Source organism: Lycium barbarum, chromosome 3 (assembly GCF_019175385.1).
Source record: "Lycium barbarum isolate Lr01 chromosome 3, ASM1917538v2, whole genome shotgun sequence".
In the NCBI taxonomy this organism is placed as follows: domain Eukaryota; kingdom Viridiplantae; phylum Streptophyta; class Magnoliopsida; order Solanales; family Solanaceae; genus Lycium; species Lycium barbarum.
Genome location: NC_083339.1, coordinates 148,420,286 through 148,446,737, shown reverse-complemented (window position 1 = coordinate 148,446,737; position 26,452 = coordinate 148,420,286). Strand labels below are relative to the sequence as shown.

Genomic DNA, 26,452 nt, shown 5'->3' with positions numbered 1-26,452 from the left:
ACTCTTTTAGCCTCGAATATTAGGGCCGGAAGATCCGCAAAGCTATGCTCGGCTTGCTCAAGGGTGATCCTCCGAGACTTCCACTTTTCATACTTAGCAGCAATAGTGGCATAAGCCTCGGCGGCCTCCACGCTCTTTAGAGGTTCTTCCAAATCGGCCTCGGCTTGGGCCAGCTTTGCCACCAGAACATCCCGAGCCTCTTCGAGGACACTTTGCATTTGAGTGGCCGACTCGAGCTCGGCCTTGAAAGTATCATTAGCATCAACCGTCTCCGCGAGCTCGGTTTTTAGATCATCATATATCTGAGCCCTCTTCTCCGCTTTCTCCTCAAGCACCCTCATATGGTCTTTATACCGGGCACTTTCAGATTCGAGCAGCCGATGCCTCTCGGCCATGCCCGTAGCTTCGGACTTGACAGAGTCCAGCTTCTCCCGGAGTTGAGAGATAGTGGTTTCGAGCTCACCAAGATTTGAAGAAAGACGAGTGTTATCTCGGCTAAGGCCGATCTTGTCCGCTTCGAGACTCCGGTTATATTCAACCATCTAGGCCAGCTCACCCTTTAATCGATGGTTTTCAGCCTTTGTTGCATTGAGCTCGGGTTGGAGGTTGGAAATAGTAACTGCTCGGTTCAGCTCATCCTCCTTCACCCGTAGAAGGTGCTGAAATTTCTCCGTATCTCGGCCTTGGGCATCCAGTTGTCCCTTAAGATCGTCCACCTCTTGCTGAACACGGACAAAGGCTTCGTTGACAAGCACCACACTCTGCAAATGAAGTCAAAAACTTGAATAAACATGATTAAAATTCTCAATGAAATTATGCGAAGATGGCTGATATACTTACTCGATTGCCAAGGGACTCCGTTCATCTTTCGTTTGTCCGAGTCCGAGACAAGGGGCCTCAGGTAGCTTGCCACACCCACCGGGCGAGAAAGAAACTGCAATCCTCGGGAACGGTGATCACAGCCGATATCGTCCTCCTCGGTTCCACACTTGGGGCCGGAAAGGTGCGCACCAAGCTATCTCTGGCACCGGACTCGGTGGTACATCTAGCCGCCCTCATGGCTCGAGGGATCGGGAGATGTCCGAAACCAGCAGCTTCGCCGGTAGCAGGAGGAGTTGGAGAACTCGGAGAGACTTCAGCAGCTTCGGCAAAGGCAGGTACGTCCGAAGTTGCAGAAATCTCATAGTGGGGCGTCGGACCAACATTTGTGGGGACTTCGGTCTAGGGGACCGGCTCAGTTCTTTGACCAGCTTCGGCAGCAGTTGCCTTCCCGGGTCTTCTTGTCCGCTGCAGGGGGGTTTCTTCGAAAGAATCGTCACCTGAAATATCAACGAATTCAATCGACCTTAGAGGAATCGGGTAATGAATTCCTTCCCCACCTGTGTGTAAGGCCGGAGCTGAAAGTCCTTCCCCGGCTGAAGAAGATGGTGGGACGATGATACCCTCCTCCGGAATGGGACCCACGGAAGGGGCCACACTGATCCTCCGAACGAGGAGCTCGGGCTCTGCTTCATTCGTTAAAGTTCTAACGACGCTCCTCGTCCTTTTCTTCGATTTCTGCCCTTTGTCCGAGGGCCTTTATCTCTTGGCGGCTGCAGCCAGGATACGAGATGCTCCCGCTGAATCAAACTCGGGTGCCGCCGTTGCGGGTTCAACTGCTGACTCCGGCCTTGGATCCACCGAGCCTTTGGGTAAGCCTGAAAATCGAAGATGTTACAGAAGGGTAGGAGATGCAATGAATACGGATAGAAGCAAAGTATTACTGTGGTTCTGGGCAACCCATCGGCCACGTGACAGGTGTCTCCACGTCCGATCGTCGTGGGCATGTTGGCTGAGGAGAGCAGTAACCCATTCATTGAGATCCCGGATGACCGGAGGAATCCAACCCACGGCTAACATAAATAAGAAAAGTAGTGAGAAGGTGGAAGAACTGAAGTTCGACAAAATATACAAAAACAATTATTAAAAGAGTTCAGACTTACGATTATTATTCCACCTTTTTGGAAAAGGCATGTAGTTGTCCGGAATAATGCCCGAGGTCCGAACCCAGACATATCACTCCAACCAGCCCCGTTCTCTGTCTTCGTCCATTTTCGAGAAAATTGGATTCCGGCTACGCTTTGCGAGTTTTATTACACCACCCCGGAACAACCTCGGGGAGTATAACTGTATTAAGTGGGCCAGCGTGAATTCCTTTCCTGCATTATTGGCCAACAGCCGGAGGCAGGTGTAACACCCCGTACCTTTAACCTAAGCTTTGACCATGATCCTAGACTTAGAAAATCAGATAAAGAATGTAGAAATTAGAAATTTCCTGTTCAGTTGTAAGATGGTGGTTTACGCCCATAAATAGTGACCGTATTTCAGTATACGGCCCGTAATTCAAGTCGTAAACTGTTACCAAGGATTTTTTAGCATTCTGGAATTTGGCAGTTGGATGTCATATGGTTAAATACGGACCGTATTTTAAAATACGGCCCGTATTTCAAAATGTATTTGGAATTTGGGAAAACTTCCTTGATGAAAGTTGTAGAGCTTTGAAATACCTTTCCAACGGTATATTATGGGGGTCAAACGGACATCTATGCAAAGAGTTATGACCATTTTACTGAAGAGACGCTGTGCAGTCCATATTTTAAAATACGGCCAGTATTTAACTGGGCCGAAATTTTAATTTTCCAGAACAGTATATATCCGTCCGTATCAGTTCAAATCATTATTTTTCATTTTTTGAAGCCCTAGAACGACCTCCTACCCCCCTCCATCATCAAGAACACCAAGGTAAGCCTAATTTAATTATTTCAAATCAATTCTAATACCTATCCTTGTAAGCTAAACAAGAAATTATCATTCCTAAACTAGGGTTTTCAAGAAAACCTATCTCAAGGTTCAAGAATCCATGATTTTGGAAACCTTCTTCAAAGCTCAAATCTTTAATTCAAGTTTTGGAGCGACTAAGGTATGTAGAGTTACGATCTACGTGTGGGAACATCCTTGTTCTTCCCCACGCCTCATAATCCATAAAATTATGATTCTCTACTAAAACTAGGGTTCCTATACCATGCTCATGTAACCCTAGGTCCATGTCCATGATTATATTATGTATGAATTGTTATAATTCCATCATTGAGTTCTTAATATTTCTTTATGATTATTGAGAATCCGTCCGTAATCCATGAAAACCCATATCTTGTATTCCATGGGTTCTTGCATGCATGTTTTTAAATAAAAATGATTATTTCATGAATATCCTACATGTCTACAAGTTTTCATGCAACTATATTATATAATTACTTTCATGCTATGATACAAGATACATACATGCTAAATACAAGTTATTTCATGACACCATGTTTACAAGTTATTTCACGACACCATGTTTACAAGTTATTTCATGAGACCATGTTTACAAGTTATTTCGTGAAATCATGATTACAAGACAAGTACAAGTTAATTCACGAAAATCATGGGCTTCTTAGCCAACTATATTATGTTCATATTTTTAGGAGTTGCACGAATTACCGAGAATGCTCAGATAGCCTGAAACTATGTAGCCACCATAGGACAAGGATCGCTCCGCCCAGTCAGGACGATACCTTAATTTTACACTGAATGGATCCATCAGGCAGGTTACCACCTTATACCCTGGCAAGGTATAGGGGCTCTGCTGGTCCGGCGAGGTACCAGACTCCACGTGGTGATATCATGTGTCAATTTATGAAATGCTCTCCCTACTTATCATGTTTTACTTATGTTATATATATATATATATATATATATATATATATATATATGTACCCATGCTCATGCTCATGTCCAGGTTTTCAGTTTCAGTTCTTATCATGTTATTCCATGTCCCATGTTATTTCTTTCAGTTGCTTTACATACCAATACATTTAATGTGCTGACGTCCCCTTTTATTTCCCGGGGGCCTGCATTTCACGATGCAGGTACTGATATACATGACAACACATCTGCTCAATAGGACCGCATTCGTATCAGCTTATTGGTCAGCCCCATCTCATTCGGGGTTTAGTCAACTTTTGTTTTATGATTAGTTATGCATCTAAGGTATGCTAGAGGCCTTGTCCCAGTAAGTATGTTTTCCAGTCAGACTCATGATAGAGGTTTCATAGACTAGACAAGTTAGTTAGGTTATGTCAGACATTCGGAGTCGTATAGCCATTTTGGCTCATTCATGTTATTTCCGCACTCATGTTTAAACAAGTATTTTTATTAAGTATTATGACTTACTACGTTTTATAAAGGCTCATCATGCATTCACATTATATTACGCTCATGTTATGCCTCATGATGATTCAGCAAGCCATGTGGTTCGCTCGGTCACATGCAGTAAGGCACCGAGTGCCTTGTTTCGCCCAGGCCGTGGTTCGGGGCGTGACAAAGCTTGGTATCAGAGCCCTAGGTTCAAGTGTCTTAGGGAGTATATGAAACCGTGTCTAGTGGGGTCACTTTTATATGTGTGTGGCGCCCACACATATAAACAGGTGACCACCAAGACATTTAAGATTGTCTCACTTCTTTCAACTCTAGATCGTGCAATAGAGTTATGTTCTCCGAAATCACTCGGACTCGTGTGTTGTTTCCCGTTCTACCGAATACACCTCATCTCAATGAATAAAGATATGTAAATCTAATCATTATCGATGTGTTTTTTTCAGATGGGGTCATCATGAATTATTCTAACTCGTGCCATGAAGCTTAGCGCAGTAAGTAATATTCTTTTTCCATCGAATTCTGAACGTATCAAATGTGTAAGCGGCAAGAAGAAAATTTGAGGTTCAAGACTAGCTAAATAGTGCATGGTGTGTTTATCAGGTGATAGTACCATTTGAAAGACAAGTTTCGATATGGTAGTACACGTAGGTTATATACCCTATAGAATAAATTTATTTGGACTCTTTGACCATAGAGGTATGATATAAAGATGATGGTTCAGATTTAAGATTTCACGAGGTAACATGTTATGAAGTTAACCGCAGCAGGCATAAACTTCCACGGTAGTTTTGAGCAGGAAATAGCCTAAGAGCCAATCACTTGTAATACTAGAAAGTCTCGACTTTTTCAAGGATATATATATTTTGTCATATGATCTATGCACATGACTAGGAAGGGACTGATGCGATAAGAAAACCACGAGCAGACGATATTGAATTTTTTCTAGGGTTAGTTTTAAATTATTTCAGATCAGACCTAGAGAGTATGACATTAGCAAGCTACTAAAAGAAGCAGTTATTACTATGAGATAAAAGATATGACAATTCCCTCTTAGGTTATGTGAATAGATATTTATCCCTGATGTGTATAGTATGATATAAATTTTGAAAGTTTATATGGAGTTTGGGGTTAGTTGTTCCAATTCCTTGTTTGAGACAGATGAAATTTTCCTAAGTGTGATTCATGTCTATAGTTCAGAAAGATAGTATACAACCCCAGAATAGAGTCAGATAAGGAGGAAAAGTTAGAAATAACCTTATGCTTCACGTTAGTACTCAGAGAAGAATTAGAGGATATGATGCTAGCAAGTGGTTAACAGAAGCATAGTGAGTAAGTTTGAATAGACACAGTGAATTAGAAATTTTCAGCAGAGTTTGTAGAAGTACGATTTGAGTTACTTTGTCAAGTTAGAACTACTAAGGTAACTGTCTGAACACACCGAAGGCGTGTTAGAACCCAAAGGGTTTAAGTTAAATTTGAGGTATATAAATTGGTGAAAGAAGAAAACCATCTAAGCAGTAAGAGAGCAAGCTACAGAAGAAAAGCCTTTAAGTGTTATCAGAAAAGAGTTTTCCTCAAGACTGACAAAGCTAGTATGCCAGTTATGTACATTAGAAACCTGTTCATTTAAGTAATCCAATTTTCTCAGTAAGTAAGGCTTGCTTGAAGTAAGCGGAAGAAATGAGTCGTCAGCATTTTAGAGGAAATTAGCAGAGCAACTAGATGACCACTTATCGCTAACTCGAGAGATCCATAGGCTTTAAATGTCAGCTTTTGAACTAAGGGGGAGATCGTGCGATAAGGTGCCGATATAGATTATGTGTTTCGTAAGTTGATAGGTGTTAAGGAGATTATGTTAGAGGATCACAATTTCATGAAGCCAAGATAAGATGTGTAAAATGTGATTTTTTGTCATTCTGTTGAGATCAAGTACTAGGTAATTACGTTATAAGATAAAGTTCTAGAGCGAATAACGGGTTTTAAGGGTATAACGGTTTCAATTCCAGAGTAATTCATGTACTATGTGGTACTAATGCCCAGATGTACTCTACTCGTGCCTTTCTACCCATATCATGCCCATGTTAGAGATTGATACTCCGCGTTTAAGATATAAGAATTAAGACTTCATACGATAGTAAGGTATGTAAAGGAATGTCCTTTCATGTTTCGCACATCAGCTGTGCTCATGTCTAAAGTTAAAAGCTGCATTCAGGTCTCACGTATCTATCATGCTTTTATACTCATGTCTATGTTCTAGCATCTAAGTGCTTTTCAAATCTGATGATGATCTTGACCCCTATGGTTATGTTATCCATGTTATCACATACTCGTGCCCTAATTCATTTCGCTATGTATTCCACTTATAGCGGTATCGTAATATTGATTTTGTGAGATAATAATGAAGGTGAGCCAAGATGGATGTCCTACCCATGATTCTATGTAATTCGTGCTTATGTTCCTTTAGCTAATGTTTTACGATCATGATGACATGATTCCTTTTTCCTTTCGCTAAGTATCTAGGCCTCGTTATGTTCAAGGTGACTTTCTACCCGTGTCTTAGATGCTCGAGGAACGAGTTATACATGCCTATAATCCATTCTTTCATGAGCCTTATTTATAACAAGGGCATTTACTCGCGGTGATAAGATTAAGCTATGTTGAACCATGTCCTATTCATTCGGTATATCTAAATTCTAAAGGTAATGTTTTATCCATGCCTTACGTTTCTGAGTACCCAAGAGTCAGCCTGCAACTTGTGCTCTATGCAAGTCAGACTAAGGCCTTAGTTTTACTTCAATACTCATGAACTCAAGTCCATACGCCATGGTATGTAGGTACTCATATAAACGCCATATTTTTCATGGTCCCATGCCCCATGTCATCCTATTCACGTTTCACGCCATATGAATCACGTTCCCATGTACGCATGTTCCATGTTACGTCCTGCATGTACAATGCACCATGTCATATTTGTTCTCTAGAGCAAAGTATCTTATGTGAATAGTACCAATAATTCTTTTTCTCTCAGTTCTCTATAATTCGCTCACGAGAATGAGCAAGATGAGCTAAGGAATTCATAATCATGATTAACAACTAACAAGAGAAGCAGAAGTAAGATGCATTCCTATATTCAAATAGATAACTTTTCATAGAACCCGTGGTACTTATCTCAAGAGTATTCTACTCAGATTCGACGTATTCATGTCATGCCTATGCTAGAGATTTATGAATACCTATGTTAGGATCATATTCTTGTTATACGATTCAAGTCTGTTGCATTCGCATCGAGTTGCGCTTACATTCAAAGCCTAAGTCATACTCCCATCTCATATTACCATGGTGACATACGAACGTCTATAATTAAGTCTCTAAGTATCCAATCCTACGCGCGCTTAGTATTCAACCCTCATATTGTAACAATCATGTTTTCGACATTCAGATCCCACGTTACAATATCCATGTTTACACGTATTCGTATCTCATGACAATTTAGCACTCATGTATTCATGTCATCGAATCTTCATGTATTTATGTCCCACGTCATGCGTCTCACGCCCAGGTAATTATGTCATGTTCGTGCCTATTTCCAGTACTCATGTCATTCATGCCTACGGATTTTCTTCCAAACCACGTGTATAGTAATCATGTAATCATTCAGCCAATGTCCGTGTGTTCAAGCCAGCTCAGTATTTATGTTAGCTACATTCAAGATTTACTAATCACATTATGTCACATCATGCCTATTAAGATACCCTGTGAGTTCTGTGTTGGTACTTTAGTTAGTTGGCAGGCGTTTGAGAAATATCGTGAGGGGTCCGAATTATGAAGGAAGTCCTGTCATAAATTTTGTAGATTCCAGAGTTAGCAGCGATTCTTAACCACTAGTCATAAATCGAGGAAAAATGTTTCATGATTCTCATTCATGTAGGTGCTACTCAGTTTCATATTGCCTATTTATATGTTTCCATGTAATAACGTATTCAGTTCCCATGATCCATGACCATGTTCCCATGTAACCATCTCAAGCTCTTATGTTTTACGTCGTGTTTCTTTCATGTTCACGTATTCAAGCCATGTCCAGTCCATCCATATTCTTAACCATGACCCATCATTTGAGGACGAATGATCCCAAGGGGGAGATATTGTAACACCCCGTACCTTTAACCTAAACTTTGACCATGATCCTAGACTTAGAAAATCAGATAAAGAATGTAGAAATTGGAAATTCCCTGTTTAGTTATAAGATGGTGGTTTACGCCCATAAACAGTGACCGTATTTCAGTATACGGCCCGTAATTCAAGTCGTAAACTGTTACCAAAGATTTCTGAGCATTCTGGAATTTGGTAGTTGGATGTCATATGGTTAAATACGGACCGTATTTTAAAATATGGCCCGTATTTCAAAACGTATTTGGAATTTGGGAAAACTTCCTTGATGAAAGTTGTAGAGCTTTGAAATACATTTCCAACGGTATATTATGGGGGTCAAACGGACATCTGTGCAAAGAGTTATGGCCATTTTACTGAAGAGACGCTGTGCAGTCCATATTTCAAAATACGGCCAGTATTTCAAAATACGGCCAGTATTTAACTGGGCCGAAATTTTAATTTTTCAGAACAGTATATATTCGTCCGTATTAGTTCAAATCATTATTTTTCATTCCTTCAAGCCCTAGAACGACCTCCTACCCCCCTCCATCATCAAGAACACCAAGGTAAGTCTACTCTAATTATTCCAAATCAATTATAACACCTATCCTTGTAAGCTAAACAAGAAATTATCATTCCTAAACTAGGGTTTTCAAGAAAACCCATCTCAAGGTTCAAGAATCCAAGATTTTGGAAACCTTCTTCAAAGCTCAAGTCTTTAATTCAAGTTTTGGAGCGACTAAGGTATGTAGAGTTACGATCTACGTGTGGGAACATCCTTGGTCTTCCCCACGCCTCATAATACATAAAATTGTGATTCTCTACTAAAACTAGGGTTCCTATACCATTCTCATGATAACCCTAGATCCATGTCCATGATTATATTATGTATGAATTGTTATAATTCCACCATTGAGTTCTTAATATTTCTTTATGATTATTGAGAATCCGTCCGTAATCCATGAAAACCCATATCTTGTATTCCATGGGTTCTTGCATGCATGTTTTTAAATAAAAATGATTATTTCATGAATATCCTACATGTCTACATGTTTTTATGCAACTATATTATATAATTACTTTCATGCTATAATACAAGATACATACATGCTAAATACAAGTTATTTCATGACACCATGTTTACAAGTTATTTCATGACACCATGTTTACAAATTATTTCATGAGACCATGTTTACAAGTTATTTCGTGAAATCATGATTACAAGACAAGTACAAGTTAATTCATGAAAATCATGGGCTTCTTAGCCAACTATATTATGTTCATGTTTTTGGGAGTTGCATGAATTATCGAGAAGGCTCAGATAGCCTGAAACTATGTAGCCACCATAGGACAAGGATCGCTCCGCCCAGTTAGGACGATACCTTAATTTTACACTGAATGGATCCATCAGGCAGGTTACCACCTTATACCCTGACAAGGTATAGGGGCTCTGCTAGTCCGGCGAGGTACCAGACTCCACGTATCCACGTGGTGATATCATGTGTCGGTTTATGAAATGCTCTCCCTACTTATCATGTTTTACTTATGTTATATATATATATATGTACCCATGCTCATGCTCATGCTCATGCTCATGTCCAGGTTTTTAGTTTTAGTTCTTATCATGTTATTCCATGTCCCGTGTTATTTCTTTCAGTTGCTTTACATACCAGTACATTCAATTTGCTGACGTCCCCTTTTATTGCCCAGGGGCCTGCATTTCACGATGCAGGTACTGATATACAGGACGACACATCTGCTCAATAGGACAACATTTGTATCAGCTTATTGGTGAGCCCCATCTCATTCGGGGTTTAGTCAACTTTTGTTTTATGATTAGTTATGCATCTAAGGTATGCTGGGGGCCTTGTCCCAGTAAGTATGTTTTCCAGTCAGACTCAAAATAGAGGTTTCATGGACTAGACAAGTCAGTTAGGTTATGTCAGACATTCGTAGTCGTATAGCCATTTTGGCTCATTCATGTTATTTCCGCACTCATGTTTAAACAAGTATTTTTATTAAGTATTATGACTTACTACGTTTTATAGAGGCTCATCATGCATTCACGTTATATTCCGCTCATGTTATGCCTCATGATGATTCAGCAAGCCATGTGGTTCACTCGGTCACATGCAGTAAGGCACCAAGTGTCTTGTTTCGCCCAGGCCATGGTTCGGGGCGTGACAGCAGGCTACGGCCCTCCAAACAATCGGACCAATCTGTGCCAAGGTTACGTTGTAAGTCCGGCACATGTGTAAGATGACCGGATCGACCGGGGGGTCGAGCTTGAGGGTGAAAGGATAAGTATAAACATATAGGAAGCCCTCCCGATGGTCGGTGACTGATTCGTCTAGCCCGGGGGCAGAAACTTGGACTGAGGGGTTATCCCATCCACAATCAGCCCGGACTAAGTCGAGTTTATCCTCGGTAATGGATGAGGGATATCGTCTCACATCAAATCCTCTATCGGATACCGGAGAAGGTTTTTCAACCTCAAAATCTTTGTTGAAATTAGGTTTGGCCGGTAGAATGTCCGAAGCAGTAGGCTCGAAGGCAGTTTTTGCCTTAGGCGGCGAAGTTGGCTCGGTTCCTTGAGAAGAAACCGAGGGAACATCATGGGAAGTGGTTTCGGTGTTGGCAGACATTTGAAAATATGGAAAAGAGAGATTGGGTGAATTCGAAAAGGGAGTTAAGAACAGAAGTGAGGGGAACAGTCAGAATTCAAAAATGGTCAAGAACAAGGGGAAGAAGCAACAACACACTCAACAAAAAATGGTTAGATGAAGGAGGTGGCAAAGCTATTTCCGTTCGCGTAATGTAAGTAATGAATCAACGAGAAATATGGAATGAAAAGTGAAATGAAGAAGAAATGAAGAACTGAAGCAGTAAGAAATGAAGTGGAGAATTGAAGGTATAAGAAGTGAAGGATTGGAGATAGAGATTGAAGGGATCGTAAAATTGAAAAATGAAGTGTTGGAAGATGTTATATAGACGTGGGATCCAGGCGGTTACAGTTCCCAACCAACCGGGGAGTGCCACGTGTCCCATAATTAATGAGGAATGACTTGAAACGACGTGCGTTACGGCGGTTGTCAGAGTTGACCATCCGGGATAAGAACACGTGGCCGATGACAGACGGACATGACACAACTGTTCCTGCCAAAATGAATAGATAACAACGGATAATCGAGCCACCGGTTTCTTGATGCATCCACTTCCCGTTACTCCGATAAACTACGATCCGGAAAGTGTGGGGACTATCTGTATATGGTAAAAACCGGATGAATGTTAAACCGGTAAGACCAGAGACCGAAGGAAGAGAGAGAAGAACATTATTCGGTCCGGTTTCCCCATAGCCGAGTTGATCGTGGCCGTTGGTTCGTTTGATCATGGCCGTCAGTCCGTTTGATCGTGGCCGTTGGTCCGGGAGATCCGTTGCGCGATTGCCACGTGTCGGTACCGTCCTGCCATGTTCAACTGCCAATCGTACGGGTGTCAGACCGTACGGCCAACCTAATCCATTTCAGAGTTTTTTCTTTATTTTTTAGGAGTCTCATGTTGTATGAAGCCCATGGGGCAATACTATAAATAGGGGTCATTGCTCCACTTTTAGGGGGTTGGCTTCCTCATATCAAGAACATTTTGTACTAGAAAATATATACAAATCTCTCTCTCAATATCGGACTTTGGTCTGGATTCATTGTGTTCATCCCTTAAGTTTGTTCAATTAAGTAGTACTCATATATTAATAGACACTCAAATCTATAACGAATCTCTGATCATTATTACTTTCTTCATATAATATCCATACATATCTTTTTCCACCAAATAAATTGAGGCTTAACCATATATCCTATACTTACTTACAAATTTAATTAATTATCCAAATTTGAGGTAAACAAGCTAAAGCGGCGGCTTCTCTGTAATCACTCAAAAGCAGTGATTAATTACTAATACAGTCGTGGCATTTAGTATTACTATAGTATTATTTTTAACTACAATACTTTTGTCTTTCAAAGGTGATTCTCTCTGTCCAGTCAATTTCATAGGTCCATTGGATCCTTTTACTGTTGGATATTTTTAAAGAATATATGCAATATCTAATTGGGTCCCATTCTCTTGGAAGTGGTACAAAATAATGTGGATTGCAATGGCTAAAGCGTCAGTCTGCATATATTGTTGGCATTGCATTTTTGGATCAAAGGATTCAAAACGTGGACAAGGAGTCTTCATTGGCGGCTTTTAAGTTTTCACCCTTTAGGCATCACTAGTTAAAAAGTATCATGATATTTTTGTGGTTATGTATGAGCGCATATATATCAAGATAAATGAAAAAGCTAAAATTAAAAGATGATGATCAATTAAAGAAAAGTAATATTTTCTTTAGACAGATTAAAAGAGAAATAATGCCACAATAGGAGTAATCCATTTGGGTTATTGTTCTAGGGCACTAACTGCCTCCGATCCATAATTAGCAGTTTAAAACTTAAATAAAACACTTAATTTGACCAAACAACAAGCTAGTGAATGAAGATTGGCTAGGAAATGTCATGCTAAACAAGCAAACTACTCGAAAAATAGATTAATATAGAAGTTTAATTCGGTTTGTCATTTTACAATGTCCAACATCCTGGCGCACGGCAAAAGCTTGTTGCTTCGCCCACTTGTATTCTGTTAACACAATTTAATTTTTAACTAATCATGTCGCTATGTAAATATCAATGATGGAGCGATAATAATTGATTAAAGGTTGTAAAGGCACGAGTCAAATGGAGGGCACACAACAACGAGAAAAGAAAAATGAAAGAAATCAAAGGAAAGATAAGTATAAATACCTTTCCCACCATTCACGTGGCATCTATTATTACATGCAAATTCGTACTAAAACAAAAAAGAATACTCTCTAGTCAATTCCGACTCAATTTATATCACAATTTCTTTTGTCGGTTCGAAAAAGAATATTTTTTTTTCATATTTAGTATTCTCTTTATCTCAATTTATGTGGTATTTTTCGCTCTCCCGAGATTCATACTATATGAATTTTGATCAACATTTTAAGATGTATAAATTAATATGAGAAAAGTTATAACTTATAGTAGTACTTTTCATATAATTTTCAAATAGATGAGTTTTAATCTTAAAATAATATAATACAATTTAGCTTCAAAATTTATTTAAATTGACTCTCGAAAAAACAAAAAATATCACACAAGTTGGGACGAAGGAGTAACAATTTACTTTGAACTTCTTATTTTACTTCTTAATAAAATAATTTTTTAGCCACACAAATATCTATCGCTTATTTTAGATCATAAGTTTCCGAAATCTTTCTTTTATTCTTAAACTCTCTGTTCAGTCAAACACTCATAAATTGGTATAGAAAGAGTAATTAATATACACCATTAGTGGAAACAATTTTTACACTATCATATCAACTTTAATTGATATAGCAGGTAACGTATCTTTTATTTCTCAAAATTTATATCTCATAATTTAAAGAAACTTAAGTTTAAATGTCCTTTGGATAACTTGATATTGCAAAAAATTATTCAAAATAATGCTATATATATAACTTAAAATTCAAAACAAAAATAGAATGTTGAAATTAGGACCAATGTCGCTAATATAAAACCCCACCAATCCAACGCAAGTTCTCCACAACTCATCCATAAACTTCTTCATCCATAATGACACGTGTCAAAGAATTCTTCGCCGGAATTTTGGATTCCGGCAAGAACATTGATTTTTCCAAAAGGAAGAAGAAACTCTACTTAGCCATTGTTGCCTCAGTGCTACTAGTTGCTGCAGTTATCGGAGTAGTTGCCGGAGTAAAATTCCGTTCAAATAACTCCGATGACCATGCAGAAATACAAGCCATTTCATCTGCAGCTCATTCCATTGTAAAATCTGCGTGTAGCAACACTCTACACCCTGAATTTTGTTACTCTACAATTGTGAATGCTACTGGCTTCTCAAAAAAAGTAACTAGCCAAAAAGATGTGATTGAATTGTCCTTGAACATCACTGTCAAGGCTGTTCGACACAACTTCTATGCAGTCAAGGAACTCATCAAAACTAGAAAAGGTATTACTATTACACTGCGTAACCATCTCATTTAAATTATTTTACAAAGTACACTTTTAATTAGTTAATTATATTATGTCTTAACGTACCTTTGATGTATATCTCTTTAAATATAACCATCTCCGTTTTAATTTATCTGTCTGATTTTGATTTGACATGAAATTTAAGAAAGTAAATAAGATTTTTGAATTTTATGGCCTTAAATTAATGATATGTAAAAGTACCAAAATGTCTTTTTATGTTGTTGCCTTAAACATGTCATCTGAAATTGAAATTAAAGAGTTGTCAGAAGATGAAAGAGATATTTTTTTAAAACGAATTAAAAAGAAAAGTAAGACAAACAAACTGAAATAGAGGACGTACTATGTTGAAATGTTGTGAAAACATAGAGAGTAATATAACTAACTAAACGGGTGATATCTCTAATAGCTTATACTTTTAGGTATTGTCATACCCTTCACCTGTTTGTCATGATATCAGAGTCTGACATACTCAATTTTTGTTTCGCCCATTGCTGAGCCCGCATATAATCTTGTGCATCTCTAATTGCTATACCTAGCCTCACACATTGATGCTGCAACTCATGTATCAGAGGATGTTAGTAGTCTCACTTCGATGGGTGGGATGACAATTTATCTCTTTATATAATCTTGGTCAATTCTCATATTTTGATTTACTTTTTGAGGTGAAGTTAGGTCAAATGTTCATTTTTTAATTATGATATCAGAGCATACAAAGGATCCTTCGTTCAATTCTCATTAGGAGCCAAAAAGCAAAAAAATAAAATAAAAAAAATTACGTGCTTGCTCAATGACAAAAAATTCAAGCTACATGTGAAGGCCGTGTCGAGACTAGTAAATAATTGAAAGTGTATTTTTCTATCCATTTAAATTTTTAGTTGAGATAATTACACACTTGGATGTAACCGCTATTTTTAATTATTGTTAAACAGGTTTAACCCCACGAGAAAAGGTTGCATTGCACGACTGCCTGGAGACAATTGACGAGACACTCGACGAGCTCCACACTGCCGTAGATGATCTCGAACTATATCCCAACAAGAAGTCTCTAAAAGCACACGCAGATGACCTCAAAACTCTAATAAGTTCCGCAATTACAAACCAAGAGACTTGCCTTGACGGTTTCTCTCACGCGAAAGCAGATAAAAAGGTCCGCAAGGTTTTGCTTAAAGGTCAAAAACACGTTGAAAAAATGTGCAGTAATGCTTTAGCTATGATCTGTAACATGACCAACACAGACATTGCAAATGAGATGAAATTAAAGGGCACTACCAGTAACAGGAAGTTAGTTGAGGATAACGGCGAGTGGCCGGAGTGGTTGTCCGCCGGCGACAGAAGGTAGATTTATCTTTTTAAAGTCACTTGACATTATTTTAATTAAAACATAAATTAAATAATTTTAAAAAAATTCAGTTAGCGAAAATGATATATTTGCATTATGTGTGTAATGACAAGGGTGTATATGCACCACTTTTTTAACGACGGATATATCAGCTCTAAATGAAGGATATATTTGCTCATTTTTCCTTGTTTAAACGTAAATTATTACTCTTAATATTTTAAATTTACAAGTTAAATGAAAGAATGTGTCTTTTATTAAAAGGGTGTATTGGTTATTAAATATTTCCTCTATAAAATCAAATTGAGTTTACTTTGTAGAGTAAATAATTTTCTATCTCTGAACTTCAGCCAAAATACTCTTTCTTCTCCAATTTCCTATTTTTTAAAGATCAAGTTTAATTTCATACTTTTTGCTTTCCAATGAAATTTGGTCATTATTTGCTTAGTGAATAAATTCACAGGATTGTCATATTGACTAAAATTACTTGCGTACGCTAATATGATTTTTAGGAAAACGTTTTACATGTGTTTTAAGTCTTCAATTCTGATTTCATTGTTCATATTTTCAGACCTTCGTCGTTGTTTCTTTTTCATATAATTTGTGTGTTCTTGCTATATATTTCCAACAGGTTGTTGCAGTCGTCGACGGTGACGCCTGACGTGGTTGTGGCGGTGGATGGAAGTGGAAATTTCAAAACGGTGTCGGAGGCGGTAGCGAGAGCGCCGGAGAAAAGTAGTAAGAGGTATGTGATTAGGATAAAGGCTGGTGTTTACAGGGAAAATGTGGAGATACCAAAGAAGAAGACAAATATTATGTTTATGGGAGATGGCAGAACCAATACAATTATTACCGCAAGTAGGAATGTGAAAGATGGTAGCACTACCTTCCATTCTGCTACAGTTGGTAAGTTGTAATTTGAAGTATATAACTTCTACTACCTTTTATTTTCTTCTGGAGTTAATTTTGGTAAATTTAGGAGTAAATAATTTGGTAGCACATGTTAAAAGTTACTGATAATATAATTGTTGTACTTAAATCCTTTATGGATAAGGTAGGAACAAGTAAAGTGAAAAGCAAATAAACACACGGTTCATTATTCAGATCTGAGGTACTGCTAAATGTGCTAATAATTCCACACACGAATAAAAATAGTATCATGTTAAAATGGAGGGATCTAGTAGTTCAGTTGATTGACTACAACTTTGTGAGAATTCAAATCTGCACATTGTAATAATTTCCTTTCCCCTACCCCTATGTAATAATTTTTTTTTTTTAAAAAAAAGTTTGAAAAAAAAATAGTATCATGTTAAAAGGAAGCAGGGATATCTGTGGGAAGCTACTGTCTAGCAGCATTATCAGTCCCTACTTCACCCTCAAGTTTGCCAATTTAAGTAGGCGTTTGGACATGCTATTTCATCACGAGATGAAATTTCAAATCATATTTTTTTTGGATGATTTGAGATTTTAAATCATGATTTAAAAATTTTTAAATGTAAAAGTTTACCCACAAGTATATATTTTGTAAAAATAGATCTATAAGTTGGTATATATATTTATCAATCATGTTTATCAACCATTTATATCAAATATTAAATGATCTATAAGTTGATAGTATATTTATAACAAAATTATCCTAACCAACCATGTGGTAGAATAATATTAAAGAGTAATTACATTACAATTCACGTCAATTTTTCATTTTATTGAACTAAAGTTTGATCAATTGATGTTATATTTTTTAGAAATGCCTTCTAGTAGCATATTAATTTTGTTATGAACTATGATTTTGGTAAGATCGTATAAGAATTGAGAAAATGTTGATGATTTTCATAACTTGTGGGGTTTTTATGTCTATAAGAAAAAATATAACTTAAGAAATTCAAATTTCATGTCCAAACAAAACTTCAACTTCAAATCATCATGATTTCAAATTATATTCAAACGGCTCCTTAATACGTTACATAGAACTTTTGTTTAAATTTAGAAAATTAGATGGATTTATGCTCGCTTGAAAACAGAAGTATTTTCTAATTTACCATTACAAAGAAAGAAGAAGAATTAAATATTACTCCGATATTCGATTAAAGATTACTATAGTATTAATAACTTTTTGCTTGGTAGGTGGTAGTAGAACATAAATAAGTGTCTAGTTTATTCTAGCGGGCTTATACTCAATCTGGTAATAACGAATCTCACGTCTGTAAAGGTGGAAAAAGGCATATCGAAGGGACAGCACGATTTAGATTTGTCCACCATTTTGGCTAGTAGTGTATCTAGTGAATAGTTATGATCAAAAGGTCGTCACCATTCACTCGTTGCTGCTTTCCAGCTGGGGTGGCTTCTTTCCTTTTGAAATATTTCATCACTTTTGACATTTCACATAAAAAAGATCATCTATTTTCCCCTTTTTATTATACTTTACTAATTAATACATGGCTCTGATGATAGTAGGAAACTGACATTTCCCTTAATTAATTTTCTATTGGTACCAAATGTCATTTTCTTCATTGCAACAGTCTGTATTAATCGCTTCCTTTAATTACGGTCCCGATGAGAATAACTCACGGGTACATTCTTAGCTGGCAATAACAGTGACGCCCTCCCGTTTTGTACTATAGTCGCTGGGATATTTATTCCATTTTGAAATGAATGAACACTATCGTGCCGTTGAAAATTCAAAATCTAACATGTTTTACATATTTATTGCTCGTTTTATGCATGTTGTTGGATGGAATTATTGATGAGTTGTCTCAAAATAGAAAATGACATACTAACCAATTTTCATCCATGTGCTACAGCCGCGGTGGGGGAGAGATTCTTAGCCCGCGACATAACATTCCAAAACACAGCAGGGGCCGCGAAGCACCAAGCCGTGGCACTTCGCGTGGGTTCTGATTTGTCCGCATTTTATAGATGTGACATATTAGCCTATCAAGACACCCTTTACGTCCACTCCAATCGTCAGTTCTTTGTAGGGTGTTTAATTGCTGGGACCGTTGATTTTATTTTCGGCAATGGGGCTGCTGTTTTACAAGACTGTGATATTCACGCGAGGCGTCCTGGTTCGGGCCAGAAGAACATGGTCACAGCCCAAGGAAGAACTGACCCAAACCAGAACACAGGAATTGTTATCCATAAATGTAGAATTGGTGCAACGTCTGATTTGAGACCGGTTCAGACGAGTTTCCCTACATATCTAGGAAGGCCGTGGAAAGCATATTCTAGGACTGTGATCATGCAATCGTCGATCACTGACGTAATTCAGCCTGCCGGGTGGTTTGAATGGGATGGAAATTTTGCACTGAGTACTTTGTTTTATGGGGAGTATGCAAATACTGGGGCAGGTGCAGGGACATCAGGAAGAGTTAAATGGACAGGGTATAAGGTTATTACAAGTGCTACGGAAGCACAAGCTTATACTCCTGGAAGCTTCATTGCTGGAGGTAGTTGGTTGGGCTCCACTGGCTTCCCTTTTTCTCTTGGTTTATAAAATCTTAGTCACATAAAATGAAACCGCGAGAGTATTATTTTGTTTCAATTAGTATTTGTTGGTATCTCTCTTCGTGAAGTTTTTCTTTTTAGGAATGGTTAGTTTGAGCTCATGTGGAGACTGGGGTGTGCAGGGGAAGTGTATTTGGCTGATGGCAAAATAATAAGATTCATCCACAAATGGATGTTGGAAATATGTTTTACGAACATTTATTCGTGCTGAGGAATTTCAGTGATTCAGTATTACCTATTGTGTGTAATATTATCTTAATTAAGTGAAAAGCCAAAAGAATGTGGAAATAAAAAGAACAGGATTTTCAAAGTTCCATATTTTATGCTTATACTTCCCTCTATCTTACCTGTTTGTTGTTGTTTGCTTTTCCATTATTCTTCCCTTAAATCTTCAGTAATAAATTAATTATATTTTAACAAAGGATTTTCTTAAACGAATGAGAGAATCACCTTGTGACCTTTTACACCCACATTTGTCCACAAAAAATGGACAAGTTGAAATTTGCTGCATATCTGACTAGCGGGCCAGTGGTTATCAAATAAGTTGTGGGCTTGTGCCTGGGCGTCTCTTTCACCTTTCTAGTAAGTAGGATCTTGGCACCATGTCCAATTGCACGGGTTGAAGTAATCAAGCCCATAGGTGAGAGAGGATATCTGATCCAATTAACATGGCCCATCTCTTGCTTGAGCAGTATTCTCCATTTTGATTTAAGTGGAGTACTAGTTTAATATTTAGCTATATAATTGGAAAGCCTCTATACTAACCAACCTTAACCAACAAAATTTATGGTGGGATGAAAATGATCTCTCCACTCTTAATTAAAGGTGTTAAATTTGAGCCGTGTGAATAGAAACAAATAGAAATAGAAAGTGCTTGCTCGTTTAATAGGCCTTATGTGACGCGAGTCTGGATTAATCGAAGTTTCAAAGCAAATACTGAACACCTCATTATACCAGAAACAAACTCACCAAGCTTAGATAGGGGAGTTGATTAGAGAAAGAACATTATAAGCCGCAATCAGCGGAGCATGGAGACAAACAAGAATGTGCAATTGTCAAATGGGATCCACACATGCTCCTTCTTAACGCTTTGGTGTTTCCATGTGGATACACTCAAAATGATCACTCTCCACCCACAATTTATTAGTACTACTACTTCTCTATTATTTATCATTGTGTTGGATTAAATAACATTTCCGCCCGTTGCTTAAATTATAAGGCACACGGCATGTATACGCGGCCCCATCCTTCCATTTGCATTGACCTCCTTACATTTCGTTCCCCCATTCAATCTCTCACATTTGGACTTGCCGGCTGCGTATATGCATGTTACAGCTGCAAATTCAATCCATCACTTAGTAATTTATTTAAAGACGAATTTTAAAAATAAGTGGATATTATAAGATATTTTTTTCACCTTTTATACCATCGTATAGAGACATATATGAGATTTGAAATTTACGGATTCTACAATAATTTTAAGTTAATATACAATAATAATTGTTTTTATAATCAAATATTTACAAATAATTAATAGATTTTTTTAATATATATATATATATACACGGTTCGAGAAAAAAAAATCAATGGATTTACCTAAACTCACATGTTGTATGCTAGATACGCCTTTGCCTCCACAATTGAGTATTTGAACTTGTTAAACATCGGTGGTTTAAGGAATGAGTAAACTCCTTATATTGACTTGAGCAATCCTCTCTCTCATGCTACCTTTTGAGTTAGACCCAAGATTTATTTTTTTACATAGTATCAGAGCAAGATCCATCCCAATTATTGTTTCCCGATAGTGAGCCCTGTATTAAATTGTCCACGCACCAGATGTCCAACCCTGAGCATGAGGTGAGGTGTTAAAATATCCCACATCGGTGGTATAAGAGATGGGTGGACTCCTTATATAGACTTGAACAATTCTCCTCTCAAAAGCTAGCTTTTGGGGTTAAATTAGGTCAGGATTCATTTCTTTACGAAACTTAATATGCATTTTGTGAAAGTTATATTTTTGTATATCTTTGCTTTCGATCAATCAAAGTTCAACTACTATTCTGTGCATGGTTTTTTGCTGGCTCTCCATTACGCTATTGATGAGAGGCCAGTGAACAAAGATATTTTCCTTTTGAAAACTTCCATTAATTTTTGCCCCAAAATATAGAGAAATAGACAGCCCAATTAATATCATTACTTCTGCTTTGCAAATTAAATGCATACAAGGAGATCTCATTTTTCAAAGTTGGAATTACATGTGTAATTTGACCTGCGCTACTTTTATTACTAGTAACTAGTAATCTACTCCTTTCATTTCAAAATAAGTGATGTTTTTAATTTGGACACACTCCTTAAGAAAGTTACTCATGAGATGTATTTTTACTTGCTCACTCTTAATATAACCTTGAAAAAGATGTAGCTCTTAGGTAATTTTTTGGTTGTGTAAAACTTCCTTTATTTAAATAAGGGTACAATTGAAAAAATAAAATTAATACCTTCTTGATTATGTCAAACACCATTTATTTTGAAACAAAATAAAAAAGATAAAAACACTAGTTATTTTGAGATGGAGGGAGTACATTTCACTTGATGCAGATTACATGATTTATTGACCTAATTCTAGCTAGTTAGCCATTTATTAATTGTCGTTGTAGTGAAATTTGGTTTGAATATTATGCTAGACCTTTTTTTTAGGCTCACATTTTGTATTCAATTTCACAAACAAACAAGATTTACACTAATAGTTAAAATTGACCTACACTAAGAGGTACATTCAAAATTATAAATTTCACATTTTAATAAAACTTATCTATAAATATTTTTTGAGTGATCTAATAATATAAAAAAATTGTTACACTATAGAATATTACTTAAACTCTATACTTACTTAGTTCCTGTCGCTCAGTCTGCTTCCCTAAAGAGCTAAGAAGACAGCATCATGTTTACGTGGGTATAATAAAAAATTAAGTGATAAGTTGTCACTAAATTATTGCAGCTGTGAGATCTTAACGACAGAAACATCTAGGAAAAAGTGAAAGGCCCATTTGTCGCCTAAGCTTTGCATAAAACTCATATCCGTCTATCAGAATACAGAACCAGACACAAAAGATATTTCAATATACAAGCTTTTCCAAATTCCAAAAACTCACATTCCCATTTACAAGTTACAAAATCTGTAAAACAACCCTTAACACTTTCATTCATTTTCTTCCACAATGGATACAATCAAGTCTTTCAAAGGCTATGGAAAAGTAGACGAGGTTGAAGAACAAGCATTCAGGAAAAAAACCCGTAAACGTTTTATTATCCTCATTGTCTCTGCCATTCTACTCCTCACTGCAGTAATAGGCATAGTTATTGGTACTGTTGTTCACAAAAACAATGACAATTCCAAGCAAATCCCTTCAACAGCCCAATCCATCGAAACTATCTGTAGCATAACTGAATACAAAGATTCGTGCTTGTCAAGCTTATCATCCTCAAATATCACTGATCCAGAAGCACTATTCGTGTTTTCTTTAAAATCGCAATGGATTCCGTCACAAATCTATCTTCAGTACCAAAAAATTGGTCCAAATTGACTAAGGATCCCAAAGTACAAAGCGCATTGAAAGTATGCGAGACTGTATTTGAGGATGCAATGGATAAGCTTAACGAATCTGTTTCATCAGTGAAACTGAATGAAGCGCAAAAACTTCTTTCAGGACCAAAAATTGATGACCTGAAAACTTGGTTGAGCTCATCACTTACAGATCAAGAAACATGCTTGGATGCACTCGAAGAAATGAATGCCACATTTATGAATGATGTCAAGCTTTTAATGAAGAATTCGACTGAATATACCAGCAACAGTTTGGCTATTGTAGCTAACATTTTGGGAATTCTAGGTAAATACTGTTAAGATTTGCTTCGCCAATTTCCTTCTTTATTTGGATTCTACCTCATAATTGTGTTTAATTCGAAAAGTTTTTCTTTTTTTAATAGCTCTTTACAATAGTTTAGCTATTGTCTCTAACATTTTGGGAGTTCTAGGTAAATACTATTGCCGGTCGTTTGGTTGGGGAACAAGTTATCCGGGATTGTTATTTCACCCTCTCGAGGATAGAAATAACACTGCAAGAGATTAGTTATTCCATGATTTTATTCTAACCAAAAGTGGGATATCAAATTTAATCTAGGGATTTATTATCCCTTATCCCTCGTACCGAACGAGCTCTTAGAGATTGCTCTGAATTTCTTACCTTATTTGGATTCTAACATAATTGTGTTTTACTTCAATTTTTTTTTTATTTTTTTATAGTCCTTTACGTTTACTAGAGTAGCTAACATTTTGGGAATTCCAGGTAAATACAACATTCCAATTCACCGGAAATTGCTGAGCAATGGGTTCCCGGAATGGGTGGGGTCGGGTGACAGGAGACTTATGCAAGAGGTTAACCCGAAACCGGATGTGACAGTGGCGAGTGATGGATCAGGAGATGTTATGACTATTGGAGAGGCAGTGAAAAGAGTGCCTAAAAAGAATAAAACAAGATTTGTGATACATGTAAAGGAAGGTGTATATGTTGAGACTGTAAGAATGGATAAGTCTCTTTGGAATGTTATGATGTATGGAGATGGTAAAACTAAGACTATTATTTCCGGCAGCTTGAATTTCATTGATGGAACTCCGACTTTTGAGACGGCCACATTTGGTAAGTTTTCATCAACCTCTAATATTTTCATGTTTTATTTATAGTAATTTCATACCAAAAACAAATGCAATTGAACTTTTATTACTAGCAACACTGCCATTTGTTAGTTATAAAAATTCAAGGTTACTTGGATTGTTGTTGAACTTACATATGGTTAAGTATTAAATTAGACAAATGAATTATGTTTTTAGGGTAATTAGTTAGATCTTTCCTCTAGTTCTAAAGACTAGTACTAGCTGATTATAAATGTACAACACAAGGTTAAAGGAAGGCTCAACTTTTTTGGTTAAGAAAAAATGAAGTCTAAGATATTATCTCTAAGATTTGTCTCTAAGATATTACTCCTGTATTACATTAGTTTGTATTTTCAAAGGGAATAGTGTGAAACTGGAGTTGCTTAATAGTACATGGGATAGTGAACACGTGGATTCACGATAAGGTATGTTAGCCCCTAGCATGTGGGGTGATGGCCTTATCAAATGATTCAGTGTCATCACAATGCACATGGTTTTGTTTGTAACCATGTGAATTGATGCCTCAATTGGCTCAGCCACATCGAATCAGTTGCTGACTGGTGGAGTAGTTAGCTGAAGCATTAAAATGGCATCAATGTTGATTTGTCATTTGCCTCTCCTTCTGGATTTAGCTTACTGTGTCACTTCTGCTATTTGTATGGATACAGTTAAATTGCTTTAATAGTGAAAATGATTGGAATAATAGGTGAAAACACATTAATGTTACAATTTTACCTGCTAAAATAGTTTAGTTTAATACTACTGGTTAAATGATTGGTTCAAGTTTGTACTTGTATCAGCTGTTGCTGGTAGGGGCTTCATTGCCAGAGACATAGCATTCAAGAACACAGCTGGAGCAGCAAAGCACCAGGCCGTAGCCATGCGATCAGGGTCTGATCAATCTGTATTTTATCGATGCTCCTTCGATGGCTTCCAGGACACCCTATATGCTCACTCCAATCGTCAGTTTTACCGCGAATGTGACATTACAGGCACAATTGATTTCATCTTTGGTAACGCCGCGGTTGTTTTCCAAAGTTGTAAAATCCAGCCTAGACAGCCACTACGTAATCAGTTTGTCACAATTACGGCCCAAGGAAAAAAAGACCCAAATCAGAATTCAGCCATGTCTATTCAAAAATGTGATCTGTCACCATTGGATGATCTCACAGCTCCAACATACTTGGGCAGGCCCTGGAAGGAATACTCCACTACAGTCATTATGCAGTCCAATATTGCTGCTTTTTTGCATCCTGTTGGTTGGATTGAATGGGTAAAAGGTGTAGAGCCAGCCAGTACAATTTTCTATGCCGAGTACGCGAACACTGGGCCAGGTGCATCTGTGGTCCAAAGGGTTAAATGGGCCGGGTATAAGTCCAGCATTACACCAGCTCAGGCGGCCCAGTATACCGTACCGGCTCTGATTCAAGGCGATACTTGGTTACCAGCAACGGCTGTGGTGTTTGATTCCACCTTATAGACATAAATATGGACTAAAGTAAGACAGGTTTGCTTCTCTAGGAAGTAAATTATCAGTTTCTTTTTCATTTAAGAGAAAAAGATCAGTTATTTCGCTATGTAATACTATGTGTATTCTTTTTCTGGTAATAACATTCTTTTAACCCGTATGTAGGAGTATGTTCTATAAAAGCCTTGCAACAAAATTGACAAATGTTTGTAATTTTATAAAAGCCTTGCGAAGAAAATTGACGAACGTTAAGATAAGTCAGCAAAGAAAAGCTCCATAGTTTGTGCCACTAAGTCCTACATTGGTCGATGAGAAAAAAAGAAAAAGAAAAAGAAGCTACATAGTTGTAGCGATACTTCAGTGATGTGAAGTCTTTTGAAAGAAAATTGAGTAACCTTGGTTAAAAGCAGATAATATTTCTTAAGTACTTTTTTTCTTTTCATTTTGTTATTTTTGGATACGCGACATGTGACGTGCTATCCAAATAGACATGCCCCCGACCTAATGACTTTGGACACAACTTGCCCTCAAGACTCGATGGTTAACGGGGAGCTATAAATTCTCTCACTTGTAGTGTTGGTATTTGGATCAAGGCGTAGTCAAAACGTCCTAAATCCATGCTCCCCCCTTGGACGGGGTTGGTTAGTTTTTCATGTGATCCCTTAAAATTTATTTAGCCAATTGTATAATTAGGATTGAAAGAAGGATAATCATTTTCAGAGTTTTTCTTACATATTATTTGTCAACACAATGACTGTTTACCCAGAAAATGGTTCAATTGAATTTGTGTTCGTGGTCAAGGACACGTGGATCAAAGTGATCAGCAAACAACGTAATATGCAAATATAATTGATATGAACGAAATGTAAACAAAGTAAAGTTAAGAAATAGTCCGAGCCGAGTTAGAACCCGGTGTTAATTCCTCCGGTCAGGCTTGTAAT

The 26,452-nt window shown here is 37.3% G+C and overlaps 2 protein-coding genes across 2 annotated transcripts; both read left to right on the top strand.

Annotated features, from left to right (window-relative positions):
* Positions 1-14,023: 14,023 nt before the first annotated feature.
* LOC132633557 (pectinesterase/pectinesterase inhibitor U1) lies at positions 14,024-19,651 on the top strand. The gene is made up of 4 exons (XM_060350051.1): positions 14,024-14,472; positions 15,425-15,830; positions 16,463-16,737; positions 18,633-19,651. Exons 1-4 carry the CDS (start codon positions 14,076-14,078, stop codon positions 19,322-19,324), a joined length of 1,770 nt encoding a protein of 589 aa, XP_060206034.1. The 5' UTR covers positions 14,024-14,075; the 3' UTR covers positions 19,325-19,651.
* Positions 19,652-22,359: 2,708 nt separating this feature from the next.
* On the top strand, positions 22,360-25,715 carry LOC132633556 (pectinesterase 3). Its single transcript, XM_060350050.1, is given in 4 exon segments — positions 22,360-22,857; positions 22,860-23,222; positions 23,679-24,029; positions 24,844-25,715. Coding segments are annotated over 4 exon segments (1,701 nt in total). The 5' UTR covers positions 22,360-22,550; the 3' UTR covers positions 25,524-25,715.
* Positions 25,716-26,452: the final 737 nt, after the last annotated feature.